General features: G+C 40.6%; 2 protein-coding genes across 4 annotated transcripts in view; one reads left to right on the forward strand and one right to left on the reverse strand.

Annotated features, from left to right (window-relative positions):
• LGI1 (leucine rich glioma inactivated 1) overlaps positions 1-14,187 on the reverse strand; it is a 38,500-nt gene extending 24,313 nt beyond the window's left edge. For 2 of the 3 annotated variants that reach the window (XM_030334667.1, XM_030334665.1), the window contains exons 1-2: positions 13,957-14,187; positions 13,478-13,549 (exon numbers count right to left, since the gene is read on the reverse strand). In XM_030334667.1, coding sequence (XP_030190527.1) covers positions 13,478-13,549; positions 13,957-14,171 — 287 coding nt within the window. In that variant the 5' untranslated portion in view covers positions 14,172-14,187. The remainder of the gene's footprint in view (positions 1-13,477; positions 13,550-13,956) is intronic. The other variant, XM_030334666.1, reaches the window with a different exon arrangement.
• The window catches only part of LOC115527197 (protein FRA10AC1), an 84,683-nt gene continuing 81,151 nt past the window's right edge, over positions 10,858-14,389 (forward strand). Inside the window, exon 1 of the mRNA XM_030334669.2 lies at positions 10,858-10,921. The gene's annotated coding sequence lies outside the window, so the exon portion shown is untranslated. The remainder of the gene's footprint in view (positions 10,922-14,389) is intronic.

The following is a 14,389-nucleotide window of genomic DNA, read 5'->3' on the forward strand; positions in this document are numbered from 1 at the left end:
CCTTAAAAAAATTTTTTTTTAAACATTTGACTCCTTGATCCATTTGAGACTTACTTTTATGTATAATATGAGATGAGATACTGCCTTGATTCTTTCCTAAATACTTACCCAAATTTACTCAAAACCTTTTATTGAATAATTAATGCTCTCTCCATTTGTGAGTGTTGCTTCCTTCAAAGGTCTGCTATTTTATTGGTTTCCCAAGAATCAAATGTTGGATTTATTTATTATTCCAATTGCTTTCTAATTTATTATTTTGTCTAATTATTGTTTATTTTCTCTTGTTTTCCTTAGGATATTTAGCTTAGTGCTCAATTCATATATGTTTATTCTTTCTGATTTAAAATGAAAATATTTAGAAATATGACTTTACTTCTGATAATCTTTTTTTTAATGAAATATATACTTTTTATTGATAACACATATCACATCACCATCAAGAATGCTCTGACCTTGGAGAAGAGCACTTTATTTTTTTTTTTTTCAATATATGAAGTTTATTGTCAAATTGGTTTCCATACAACACCCAGTGCTCATCCCAAAAGGTGCCCTCCTCAATACCCATCACCCACCCTCCCCTGCCTCCCACCCCCCGGGTAATAATCTTTTCAAATTGCATATTTGATTTCCTCAAGCATTTAGAATAATATTCTTAAAATTCCCTATCAATGATAGTTTTTTTAAAAAAGCTTTCATGATTTTATTGTTAATATCGCAGTGGGAACAGAGGATGGTATCTTAAAAGTATCTGCTAGCCTCAAGCTCCAGTTCCTCCCTCTGGTGCCTACATCCAACTGCTTAGATGGCAGGAGGGTGTGTGTGGGGGGGTTGCATGTCTTCGCAAGCAATAAATTAACACCAAGGCCATAAAATTGTTAGGGGGTTCCTGGTTGAATTCAAAAGGTAGGACCAGAGCATTTAATTCAAAAGGAACAAAAAAGTGGGTGACAGGGTCAGCACGGAGCTCAGAGTCCTGAGGGAAACTGAGGTAACAACAGAGAAGTAAAGAAATGAGCAGAACATCAGAGAATTAGGATCTAGCTACACTGGAAGAAGGTCAAGTTTCAGGCTGCCCAACGTCCAGCCAAGAGGCTGGAGATGGAAGTCCACAAGAGCAAAAGGACTGGGCGGGCACATGTGTTGATGCCAAGACTAATGGGCCGCTGAAGTGGTTTCCTGCCCTGGTTCCTCACCTCTCCAGGGACAGCAGGAGGAGCACACTGAAGAGGGAATCAGGAAGACTGGCTCTTAATTCCCAGAATTAACCATAAATACTCAGTGTGGCCTTGAGACTTCTCCTGGCTGTGTTGTCAAATGAGGGGGCAAGACAAGGTATTTTAGGTTGTTTCTAACTTCAAATATATATGAATCTATGCTTGTAGCATTGTGGGCTTCATTCATGGAAGAGTAGGACTGGGCTCTGCATGGGGAGCTGCAGATAGCTGAATAGGAGGAGTAATCCTGCTCAGAAAATCTCCCCTAGTCTCCAACCAGACTGCTGATCTGGCCATGTGCCAGCATCCCCTGACTCTAATGATACCTACTACTTCAAATTCCCTCTAGTCACTTGTGATATCTCGATTACCATTAGAATTTTCATTCACACATGAGTGGCCTGCATTGTGTCTTCTAGGCCAGAGCAGATTCTTCTGGCTATTTGGGGTGGGGGGGTGGTGGAGATGATTTAGGAGGGGTCTCCCATATAATGTCCCCTCAGTAAAGACTACTCTGCATGAAGAAGAAAAGAATGAGCAGCCAGTACTTTTCACTTGGAGATGGCATTAATCAGATATAGACTAGAGAATCTGGTTTTGAAGCTTGTAATTGTCACTTATTATGTACATGATACATAAAGTAGGTGAATCTGTTTCATCATCTGTCAAGATCAGAATTATGATAACAAAAAGACTTCCTGGAAGATTCTAAGAATTACATGAGAGAATGTACGTGAGCATGTCTCCAGTGCTTCTGCCAGAGAATAATCAAAGAGCATAGACATAAAACATCAGATCTGGAAGAGCCGTTAGATATAGTGAAGAACCTTAGTTTTACTGCTAGGGAAACTGAGGTCTAGTGAGATTGTCACCTGTCCAAGAGAACTGTTATGGGCATCGTCCAAGGAATTAACCAGCCATGGGTAGTGTGTGTGACACAAAAACGCACAATTCCAGGCACATATGCAACATGTGTTATATATGCATATATAGGTAAATGAGAGATCAAGCCACACAGGCTATAAGCTGCTAGAAGATTTAAGGGCATAGCTGGAAAGCTTGCCAACTTGTTTAGAGCTCACTGTGCTTAAATGATTCAGCCCCTTCAGTTACTAATATTCTCCTTTATCTAAAAGAATAGGGCTGGTTGAATGATAATTAATGATAGGCTGATGATTCACTTTAGTTAAATGCACATATTCTAAGTGCATGTGCCATGTGAATAATTTACACTTGAATATTTAAAAATATGTTTTTAAGACAGGAAAGCATTAAAATGGGAAGCATCACACATGAGCACATTATGTCACAGTTTTTTGGTTTTGGGGGTTTTTTGGTCTCTCATCCTTGCAAAACATTCTCAGTGCAATTCAGCTGACACTTAAGTAGACCACCACCTCTTCATCTGGATCGATAGGAAACAACCCTACTTTAGCTTCATGTAAATATGGTGGGAGGTGAGGGGCACTCCAGAGAGATATGTAGTTTACGTCCTCCTTTTTTTTTCTTTTAATGTTTATTTATTTTTGAGAGGGGGGAGAGGCACAGAGAGGGAGACAGAGGATCCAAAGTGGGCACTGTGTTGACAGCAGAAAGTCTGATGCAGGGCTTGAACTCACGAACTGTGAGATCATGACCTGAGCAGAAGTTGGATACTTAACCAACTGAGCCACCCAGGTGCCCCCAATTCCTCTTTTTTAAGGTGAGAAAACAGGTCTCCATAAGTTAAGTGATTTACCTAAGGTCACATACATCTTTTATCAGTGGCAGGGCCAGGATTAGAATGTAGGTGTTAGAGTTGCAGGGATTCCCTTTGGAATATTCTTGGCATGCATACTAGCAAAGATTAGAGCATGGATCTACCTCATTGCTTTAATAGTCTATTACCTCTCATCCCAGGATAGTCAAACTTTTCCTTTCTAGGGGTTGGCATAACTAGTCAACAGCCCATCTTCCTGATGTTGTGTGTAAATTCAGCGTGTATTGCCCTGGTCTTGAAGCACCAAGGAGAAGGGACTTAAATTTTAAGCCTATTCTGTGACAAGCCTCATCTTCAGCAGCTTGCCATCTATTAACTCATTTTAATCTTAAAATGAACATTTAATTTAGGTTTTATATTCTCCTCTTAAAATATAAAGAAAAACCAAAGTGAGAGAGGTAAAGTAATTTGAAGCCTATAACTGGCAGAGCTGGGATTCTGTGCTTAGACTGGTAATGGTTATAGGCAAGGCCACGCTTCCTCTTTTTAATCCCATCAGATCTGCCCACTTATCTGCTACAAATCTAGAACAGCCTTGCCCAGTTGTTTCCAGAGTATATTCCCTGAAATATGAGGCTTTATAGGGTTGAGAGATTGTACATCAACAACAACAACAACAAAAATCCAAGTAAGTCTGGGAAAAGTGAGTAAGTGAAGATAATTGAAGATAATCTTAATTACACTTATCTTTCTATCCTTAAACAGAGACTCTTCAAAAGGGAACGAAATATGCAATTTCCCAATTTTATTGATCATGGGACCCTTTTATCACTGAGCTTTATGTAAAACGAATATTCCACGGAACATACCCACAGAAATGTTGGATTAGCCATTTGGGAAATAGCTGTGATGGAACCTGCTCCAGACAAAAACGGTGAGAGTGTAGGTTTAAGTTCAGGGGCATTTTTCCTTTAACATGCTGCAAGTGGTAATCTCCTTCAGGAAGATGGAGCACCCACTGGGAGGTGCCCAGAGAAGCTGTGTGTGCCAAGCTGCTTGACCAGGTGGACAGTGTGGCAGGGAGGCATCCTCCCAGATCTCACACCCGATGAATCCACACTAACAAGATGGTCTGAGTTAGGCCTTATATGGAGATAAATGGTTTCATGTATCCTCCAAGATGGAATTCTTTGTACCTGCCTAAGCACTGCTAGCAAGGCTTTCTAAAAGAAGGTGGGGTACAAATAATTAATCTAATAAAATAATATGCATACCAAAGGCATAGATTCCCAATATCCTATGAGATGTTAAGAAAAGTGAAATGACATGAAATAATTCCAGAGGCTTTTCTAAGCCCAAGTGCCTTGTGAATAGTCAAGGTGGGGGTAAAATGTGCAGTTTCCCAAATTTATTTGAGCACAGACGCATTTCTTTCAGGACAGTTGTTCCACAGGACACAGGTTTAGAAAATGCTGGTCTAAGGCATAACTTTAAAGTATATAAGTCCTTTTTCATTTACTATTTTTTTCCTCTCTCTCTTTTTTTCAAGTAAGGAGACCAGAGCTTACACATACAAATGAGAGTTGAATCCTAGGGAAACGAGATGTTCTTGCCAGTAATGCTGCCACTCTTTCAAAGGGCTTTTGAAACTCCTTCTCATTAATTGTGTCCAGGAATCAGGACACATTCCCCTGAATACCCTCATTAATGGCAAAGGTTGACCCTTTGAGAGGGGGTTGGATTTTGGGAACAGAACTGTGCAAAGTCAAGCCCGGTGATTCATGTTCAAGAGGAAGTAGACGAAAGTAATTAAAAGTGAGGACGTGGGTTTAAACCCCAGATGTGCCACTTAGGAAGGGTGAGACATTGAGGAGGTTACCTAAAACCCTTCTAGGACTCAGTGCTTCCTCTGTGGAATGGAGGTAATCATACCCCCTCATAGGGTTATTGTGATGATGAAGTTAAAAAAAAAAAAGAGAGAGAGAGAGAGAGATCTATAAAGTGCTTAGCATCAGGCGATTCAAAAATGACAAACACCCCCTAAAAAGACTGCCTGGTTTTACTGCATGGCTTGTAAAGTGGCAGCAAAGACAATTCTCAGAGAAGGACCTAGAAATGCTTCTCCATGGAAGCATAGAAGGGAGGAATCTATGACCTTCCACAGGAATTCGCTGCAACTCCAGAGTTATTTGTGCATACAAATTCTTGTCTGTTTATTTTTTTTAAAGGCTCGTTGCTTTTTAATCACACCTGACACAGGCAAACACTTGCCATCTCGCCATGCAAACAGGCACAATTCCTTTCTAGTCCCTGCCCATGGGAGGGATAGTGAAATACTGTTTTATCATCAGCCACCATGAGAAATTGAAAACTACATTATTATTTTAATAATGATTCTATAATAGTCAATTCCATATTATGAGGCTCTTTCATTTAACAATCCAATTTACTGGTTTGTTAGAACTGATACAATAAATTTTGTCCATTTCTTTAACAAGACCACTTTCTATATTATAATTTAAAGTAACTCTATTTGTAGAATAGAACAGAATACAATAGAATTGTTTTAAGCCAGGAAGACGCCTTAGTTAATTGAATGTAAAGGTTTCAAAATGTCAACTTACATTTTATTTGGTGTTTATCCTTTAAAAAAAATCTGCTTCCAGATTTTTGCCTTTTCCTGAAAATAAGGAAAATATGACCCCATGTTCATGTATCATATTCTCATCAGCTCATCAGCAATAATCAGTTGGAGCAGAGGATGTCATTTTTAGGCAAGGCATGCCTTCTCTGGTTTACCCCAGTCACTACCAGGCCCTAAGGTCTTATACCCAGCTGATTCCTTTATTTATGCTACCACCCAACCCCCACTGGCATTTGAGTTTGAGAACCATAATTGGTCTATCTCTGGTATTCTCTACATATAAAATCTGAGGCCCATGGACATTTTGTGACCAACCCAAGTTCAGAAAGCCCATTAATGGCTGAACTGGATTTGAAACAAATGTCTTCTAGCGCAGACTTCTTTCTATCCTGTCACAGAACCACTCATCTGAATACTGGTCAGTGTTCATTATTTTGAACAAAATCATGTTTTACAAAATGTGGTGCATTGTTTTCATGAGGAGGAAGTGAGAGCATTCTGCTTCCTCTCTGTCCCTGACCCCAAGAAAGGTAAATAGTTCATGTTTTCTGTCAGAAGTATTTGAAGGAAAGATTTCTTAGCAGGTTCTGATGCAGACCTACGCGTAGAACAACAAAATTTTGAATCTAGGATCCTAAGCAAACCCAGCCCATACAATCGGATGCTAATCTGATGTTGTGGTCAGTCAAATTAAAGTGATTTTCAGTGCTCGCTTTAGCCCCATATATACTAAAGTGATTTTCAAAAACTGTAATAAAAGCTAACATTTAATATTGACTTACAGGCACAGTGCCAAGTACTTTATTTTTCATTTTTGAATGAAAATTTTTTTGCTTTATTGCTTCCTTTAATCTTTACTGTGATCCTGTGCAATCTATGATTAGTCCCCATTTTGCAGATGCAGATAATGAGGCTTGATAAAACTTGCCCCAACTCATAGAACTACTAAGCAACAGAGTGGAAACTGAACCCATGTTTATTTCACCATAAAACCTGTGTTCTTTGCTACTTGCCACATTGCCAGCTCTCCAGGGTTAGCCATTTGGATATCACAGCTGTCACCACAAAGCCCCTTCAATCATTCTGTAGCCTATATCTCAACAGTTGGCACAAGTCACCATCATCACCAATCAACTGGATATCATTTTGAACAAAATGAGAAAGCCAATCAAGACTGGCTTACAATAGGGGCACCCGGGTGGCTCAGTCAGTTGAGCATTCAACTTTGGCTCAGGTCCTGATCTCATGGGTCAGGTCATCTCATGGTTTGTGAGTTCATGTCCTGCATCAGGCTCTGTGCTGACAGCTCGGAGCCTGGAGCCTGCTTCCGATTCTGTGTCTGCCTCTCTCTCTGCCCCTCCCCTGCTCACGTACTGTCTCTCTCTCTCTCTCTCTCTCTCTCTCTCAAAAATAAATAAACATTAAAAAAATTTTTAAAGACTAGTTTACGATAAAATTGTTTAAAAAAGAGACTACATTATGATACATTCAAAATCAGGCAATTATAATTTACCTTATTAGGGATCTCTGTTAACTGAGAGCTGCATATCAGGTCAGGGAGGGAGGTGACACTCATCTCTGTGTCCCTAACAAAGTCCAATGCTATGCCTGTTGCACAGCAGAATCCAAAAATGTGTTTATGAAATGGGAAACTTTTTGCTTTCATTTTGTTACTGCTTGCCACGATGCAATGAATAAATACTTTTAGCTAAGCAAATATAAATAAGTCAAAAAGGAAATTACCCTATGTTAATGAATTTTTTTTTCATCTTCATACTCTTTAAGCTTAAGCAACATTTCCCTTTGGATGTCTTGTTGGATAGGAGAATGGGGGAATTTTACCCTTCACAAGAGAGAAGCTAGTTGACCTCCAGAATCAATAGAGAACCTGGGAGAAATATTTGATTTCTTACATGTCAAAGGCCTAGTAGAAGTCCAAGTGGGACAGAAGAGATTCAGGCAGTGCGTCTCAGGAAAGGCTTTGAAAGCTTTGCCTTTTACGTTCTGGTATACTGGAAATCTCTGGTGAAGTTTAACATCATAACACCATGCTTTTTTCCTTTCCTTTTTTTTTTTAAGTATAATTTATATGTACAAATAATACACCTGACACAGAAGAGAGGATTGGGACAGCCCAGGAGTAGGTGTGAAGAGATGGGGGGGTGGGGAGCATAAAGAAAGTGAAGAGGCAGAGAACAGGGAGGGCGGGGTCTCCAGGTAAACTTCTACTGGCCCTGGCCTCTCCTGGGGAAGAGGATGTGGCCGTGCCTCACGGTCTCCCTTCCACGATTTTGTTCTGGTCCCAAAGGCAAGGTAGTTTCTTGACTAGACTCTCTGCCTGACCCACTCAAATTTAGTCTATATCTAGGTCTTCAGGAGGGAGGAGGGTAGAAGTCCTCCAGTAACCTGAACCTCAGAGCCAGGGCTCCCCACATTGTGTTCTATCCCACACTTTCTAGGTCAACCTGGGTCCCTAGGACAGATTGGGGAGCTTCTCTTTGGCTTGAGAGAATATCACCCAACCATTACTCTCTTTGTAGGAACAGTCCTTGGTTCCTAGGGAAGGGGGACGATTCCCAACTTAAGATGCCAATATGCAGGAGGGAACTGAGAGGGTGCCTGGGTGGCTCAGTTGGTTGAGCTTTGGCCTCGGCTCAGGTTATGATCTCGCAGTTTGTGAGTTCGAGCCCCGCGTCGGGCTCTGTGCTGACAGCTCAGAGCCTGGAGCCTGTTTCAGATTCTGTGTCTCACTCTCTCTCTGCTCCTCCCCCGCTCGTGCTCTGTCTCTGTCTCTCTCAAAAATAAATAAACATTTAAAAAAATTTTTTTAAAAAGGAGGAACTGAGTCGGTGAACAACACCTTTATTCTGAGGCTGAAAGAAATCTCTTCACTTTTTTTTCTTTTTTGGTTCAGTTCACTTTCTAGCTCTCCACACAATTAGCTCATGTGAAATCTGATAGGGTACACCAAACATGAAAAAGGATGTGACTATTTACTGATAGGAAAGCAAGAGTATTAAGCATAAAATCTGTGAAAATATGGATTGAATCCAACAAATAACATGCTTAGTCCAGACTTACAACATCTGGGCTCTTTTCTAGGACCTTGGCTATTGATAACCCTCCATGATGTCCAGAGACATGGGGCAGATACAAGCACAAAGAACTGTAGTAAGTGACAGGAAGAACGAGAGACATCTGTAAAATCTATAGAGCTTGAGAAAATAGAGGTCAGGGAATGAGGTACTTCAGTCTGGTATAAATGGAGCCAAGGGAGAGAGAATGTGTGTGTGTGTGTGTGTGTGTGTGTGTGTGGTGTCAATATTATGAGAGATGACCCTGGACCAATAGCCAAATTCTATTAATACCAATTCAGATGTTCAGTCTTTCTCTGTTTCTAGGGAAACATTAAACATTTCCAAGCACAAGTGTGACTTGATGAGATCTGTGTTTCAGGACAGTAACACTAATGGAGGAGGGTTAAACAGGCACCCAGTGCACAAACTCCCACAGTGGCCTGAGGGGTGAATTGCAGCCTCATTCAGGGCCATGGCCCTGGGGTGAAGAAGAGGTGGCAGGTTCTCATCCTGTTTGAGAGAGGACTTGTCTGGTTGGAAGTGGATAGTGAGGGATAAGGGGCTGGTAACTCCTAAGTTTCTTGCTTGAATAATTGAAAGGATGAAATACACTTTCAGAGAAAACATTGGTTGTACAGGGTCAGCTTGCAGTCACGACAATTAATTAATTAAAAAGCTCAAAATCAGATCTATGGGTCCTTAGGCAAGTTGTAGACAGAACAACCTAGTTAGCTGGCTGAAATTTTTACTTCTTGGTCTATTGTGGGTGGGAGGGGCATCAGCTGGGCATAAACCAAAACAGGCTCATCCACAGCCAGCAAATAATTACTCTAGAAGCCCTCTTAGCTTTTAGGTCTGGCTTGAGTACTCATCAAAGAGTGCTACATATGGGGCGCCTGGGTGGCTCAGTCGTTAAGCGCCCAGCCAGGTCACGATCTCATGGCTGGTGAGTTTGAGCCCAGTGTCAGGCTCTGTGCTGACAGCTCAGAGCCTGGTGCCTGCTTCGGATTCTGTGTCTCCCTCTCTCTCTGCCCCCCCCCCCCCCCGCTTGTGCTCTGTCTCTCTCTCTCCCTCTCTTTCTCAAAAACAAATAATCATTTAAAAAAATTAAAAAAAAGAGTGCTACATTTTTCTTAATCTTGTAACCTAAGGATGAAAGGGGGCTGATCACTGCAAAGAAGAGATAGGCCATGGATATATTTTCCCAGACAAAGAATATTTTGAAGGACTAAACGATAAAACCTTAATAAGGATGGACTTATTATTTACCTTGTTCATGGTATTTGCTTTTTCCTTATTTAGTTTCTTTACTTCTTATGGACTATGTACTTGTGTGCCGATTGTGGATTAAGAAAAGAAATAGTGATTTTTTTGATATCTTCTCCCCCACAAGGATCAATTCTATTGCTTCAAACAAGATCAAATCTCATTGGAATAAATAGAATTTTTTTCTGACCACACTGAATTCTTATATATATAGCATGATACTAAAATCAACCCTGTAATTTATTCCCTGCATATAGCACTCTCATAAGAATTGGAGGGATTTAGTTTATTAAACATTTTATAAATGAATGGAAATGTGGCCACATTTTATACTCTTCAGTTAGAATTTTACTTCTGGAATGAGCCTTTATCATTGGGGATTTCAGTCTGTAATTGAGAAGAACAGGGCTTTAATGTGTGAAAACACATTTCTGTAAATTGCATTCACTCCAAGCACTGTTCCCCACCGCTAAAATCAAACCCAAGTGAATAATCATTCTCCTTGGTTATGCTTCGTGACTGGCCCTATGGAAAACATGAATGAAACTGCATTTTCTTAGGCAAAGTTTTGTTATTGTTGCTGCTTAAAACCGTAAATAAGACATTTTTAAAATGTTTTGTACAACTAATTTGATGATTTTCTTTCTTTTTTTTTTTTTTGTGATATTCTATTCTTTCTCTCCTCTCTACAGAGTCTGGGCTTTTGCTGTTCTTGCTCTCCCATGCACATTGCCAGCCATGGCCTACCAGGATCTTTTCCCCCAAAACACGGTATGCAACTTAAGGAGGCACTGCGTCCGTTTCCCTCACTACCCGGAGCTGACATTTCAAAAAGTACTTCTCATCATGCTTCTGCAGAAGGTCTGAAAAAGCCATAACAAAATTATCAGACTGTTAGCGTGGATGATGGGAATGGGTCATTTCTTTTCCCTTTTCAAAAACAGAGCAAGAAACCGACTGTGTTTGTGTGTCAATCAAGCAGAACTGAGTCTGAAGTTTGCATCTTCACAGGATATGACAGGTCAGTCCATAGTCACAAATGCTTTAGAATTCATTGCAAAACACAAGCAATGGCTGGTGTGATCCAGGCCTCGTTTGATGGCAAAAGTCATGCAAAGGCAAATTCAGGCCCCTTTGTCTTCATGTTCCATGGGGAGTTGGCAGCCCACATGGGTTTTTCAGGGCACTGGATGGTCCTACCCCATAGGGCCACTCTTCCTGTCTGTGACCCATCTAGTCCCATCAATGTTATGATTATGGCACAATTCGTATTTGGAGCCTTAGAATTTATTTCCTCCTCAGTGAAAATCAGCTTATTAGACCCTTTCCTGAGGAGCAGGAAGCAGAGAAAATTGGGCAGGAAGAATAGGGAGCAAAATCTTTAGGAAACAGGGTCCTGAGATCAGAGACAAACTTTGACACCTGACATTTTTGCATAAGCTCTGCCCTGGCACAAATCTGCCATGTTGAGGTTAGCCAATGTGAGTTAAGTAAGGACATACCGGGCAAGAATCACTCGCCCTTTTGTTATTTCTGAAACCTGAACTGCTTTTAGAAATAAGGGCTGGAATGTTCCATAGGAACTCAGAGCATGGGACACAGGGGCATGGCACACACTCGGTGTGGGCTATTTAAAAACCAGTTCCTTGGCTTCCCTCTGTGATTCTAAATACGTGGAATCACATTACCCCGCAGCAGCCGGTAACTATTCCTATAACACTGTCCGGCATCTGTGCCTGTGAGGCTGGTCCTCCAGCAAAAACAAAGTAGGGGCGTTCTGACTGATGGGGTTGCTCTATCCAGGTTTTCTGTGTCACAGCTAATGTCTATTTAGTGTTGGAATATTAGTATGTGTTGACTGACCCTTCTTGAGTTTTAAGGACTGATCTATTTAACTATCCTGGGGGGAAGGAGGTGCCTCAGCTCATCAAAAGGATGCTTTTTAAATGAGCCATTTATTTATTTAACAAGTGGACAACAGAAGCACAATGTATCGCGTTTTCAGATACAACCAATTCTTACGCTATAGAAGGATTCCAGCACTGGAGACTTTGCCTCTTCATGTGCTCTTTGCCTGACTCTTTTTTGGGTCTGTTTGATGTGTAAACACTTCCCCTAATCACACCACTAGCCATCAATCAGGTAAATCCCTTAAGAATATTCTACTCAATTGTGTATCACTCAAAGACATTAGCTGGTAGAAAGACATTAGCCAACATTGTTACATAATGTCATAACACCTGATCGGGGTTGTGAATCAATGACATAGACAAACCAGTTTTGGGATTTCATATAGATAAAGCAATATATTAACAGATTTAACCGAGTTTTTTTTTTTTTAGCTTTATAGCTTTATGTAAAAAATTAAACCTCCACCTTTTGTAAAATGTGTAAACAATTTTTCATACCTGATGCCAAGCATTTTATCTACTTAAATCTTGATTATCTCTGGTAACACTCCTTCAATGCATTATCACCTCCATTTTACAGATGAGGAGACTGAGGCTCAGAGAGATTTAGTCATTTGCACAAGATTCCATGTCTAGTTTCTAATGAATAGTGGGGTTAGATTTACACAATTCTCTCCAATTTCAAATCATGCTGTTTGTCTCTCTATATATAATTTAAAACAGCCAAGATAGCCAATGAAGGCAAGAAAACAAAAAACAAGCAAGCAAAAAACTTGGGTCCTGAATCATGCAGTTCAGATAGCCAAAACTCAGTTGATTGACAATTGGCTAAATTTCCTCCTGGACCCATGTCACTACAACTCTAATCTGTTGCCTGATACCTGAGTACCAGGGGACCTCTTGACCCTCACGTGGTCCTGCTCTAAGGACTAGCACTCCAATGGCCCCAACATTACACGTCTGAACAAATTATACATGTGATATTGTGCCTGTGGAGAAATCTGATTTCTTAGTCAAATATTGTTTTTTGACTGTTTCGAGACATAGACTGAATATGTGGTTCCCTCGTGGCTAACTCAAAACATACAGCAAAGACTAATCCTTTGCACTATCCTATATTAATATTTTCCTTCCCTCCTTGTAAGTTATAAATTACAGGAGATTAGAAAACAATCTCACGAGAGTTAATATATTAAGGAGTTACCTCGAAGGAACCCGGATTTGTTTTTCCCCACATGGTAAATCATACAGGGTAGCAGCCAGCCCCAGATCCCTGGGAGACAACATCTTGAGCGCATATGTTACGCAGGGTTCTGTATGGACTAATTCAAAAACTCCAGGGCGAAATAAGCAAAGTTCCCAAGTCAAAAATGAAAGTAAAATAGTGGCATGGAATTGGGATCATTGTTGCAAACATTCCAACAACTTCATAAATAGCCATGAAAGTAGACAGCATTACAGGTTAGCAAATTTACCCTTGCAAGAAACAACCTGCACTGCCCATGTCAAGTCGCAAACAAACCCAGCTACCTCTTACTTTACTGATATTCTTTTTCTTTCCAGAAACACAGTCACATTTGACAAAATTAATATTGAGATCGCTTTACTAGAGGGCTTATCCAAATATATGCTATATTAAAAATAGTCATGATATAAATATTTCTCACAAGAGCTGCAGCGATGGTGTGAATAAAAAACTCCCTTCTGAGATTTCAGTAAAACCAGATCTCACAAAGGATCTGAAAGAAAACAAACAAAAAACAAACAGACAGACAGACACAAAGAGACACACACACACACACAGAACAAACCTTATGTTAATCCGGTTTAGCAAAACAGTCACTATTTTGACACTATTTTATGAAGTACGATACTGTTCCTTCCCAGATGAAGTAGGAGAGATGAATCGGCTACAGGTTTCCCACAATAATGTTCAGGGGTTGGGGGGTCTCTAAGCAGGTTCCATAGCAGCTAATAAAAATCAAAATTTCTAAATGCAGCAAAATGTTAGCATTGTCAAATGGCCAAGCACGCAAGAGGAATTTCTCTCTCCATGCCCTCCTACCGATACATACAAAAAGCCCCAAATACATCGGCTGGAATTTTTAAATCGTAAATTAGATATCAAAATGCTTACGGGCCTTACAATGAGATAACATCAGGAGGAACGGTGCGTGGAATGGATCTGGCATTCTCACATAAAGCATTATCTTTGGTACAAGTACACACGGCAGGGCATTTTGGCTTCGCTGGTTTCTTCCCCTCAGTCAGCAAAAGCGCAGATAAGAGACATAGGAAATAAGCGATTCTTTTCAGGGGGATGCAGGCATTTCCCATCCTTTGGCTTCTCTCTGATTCCATGCAGTCGAAAAAATATCCCCAAACATGAACAGGGCTTCTGGAATTCAGCTGGTGATTGTCTTGCTCTGAGACCAGGTCACACAGGAGTCCACCCTTTTCCTTTGCCTCTCTGTATCTCTGCTTTTCAAACCGGGGACCTGCAGCTGATTCGTGAGCTGCTCTTCGCTCCAGCAATGCGCTGCTCCGGGAAGAGACCTGTGAGGTGCTGTGTGATGGGA

This window comes from Lynx canadensis, chromosome D2, assembly GCF_007474595.2.
Source record: "Lynx canadensis isolate LIC74 chromosome D2, mLynCan4.pri.v2, whole genome shotgun sequence".
Lineage (NCBI taxonomy): Eukaryota > Metazoa > Chordata > Mammalia > Carnivora > Felidae > Lynx > Lynx canadensis.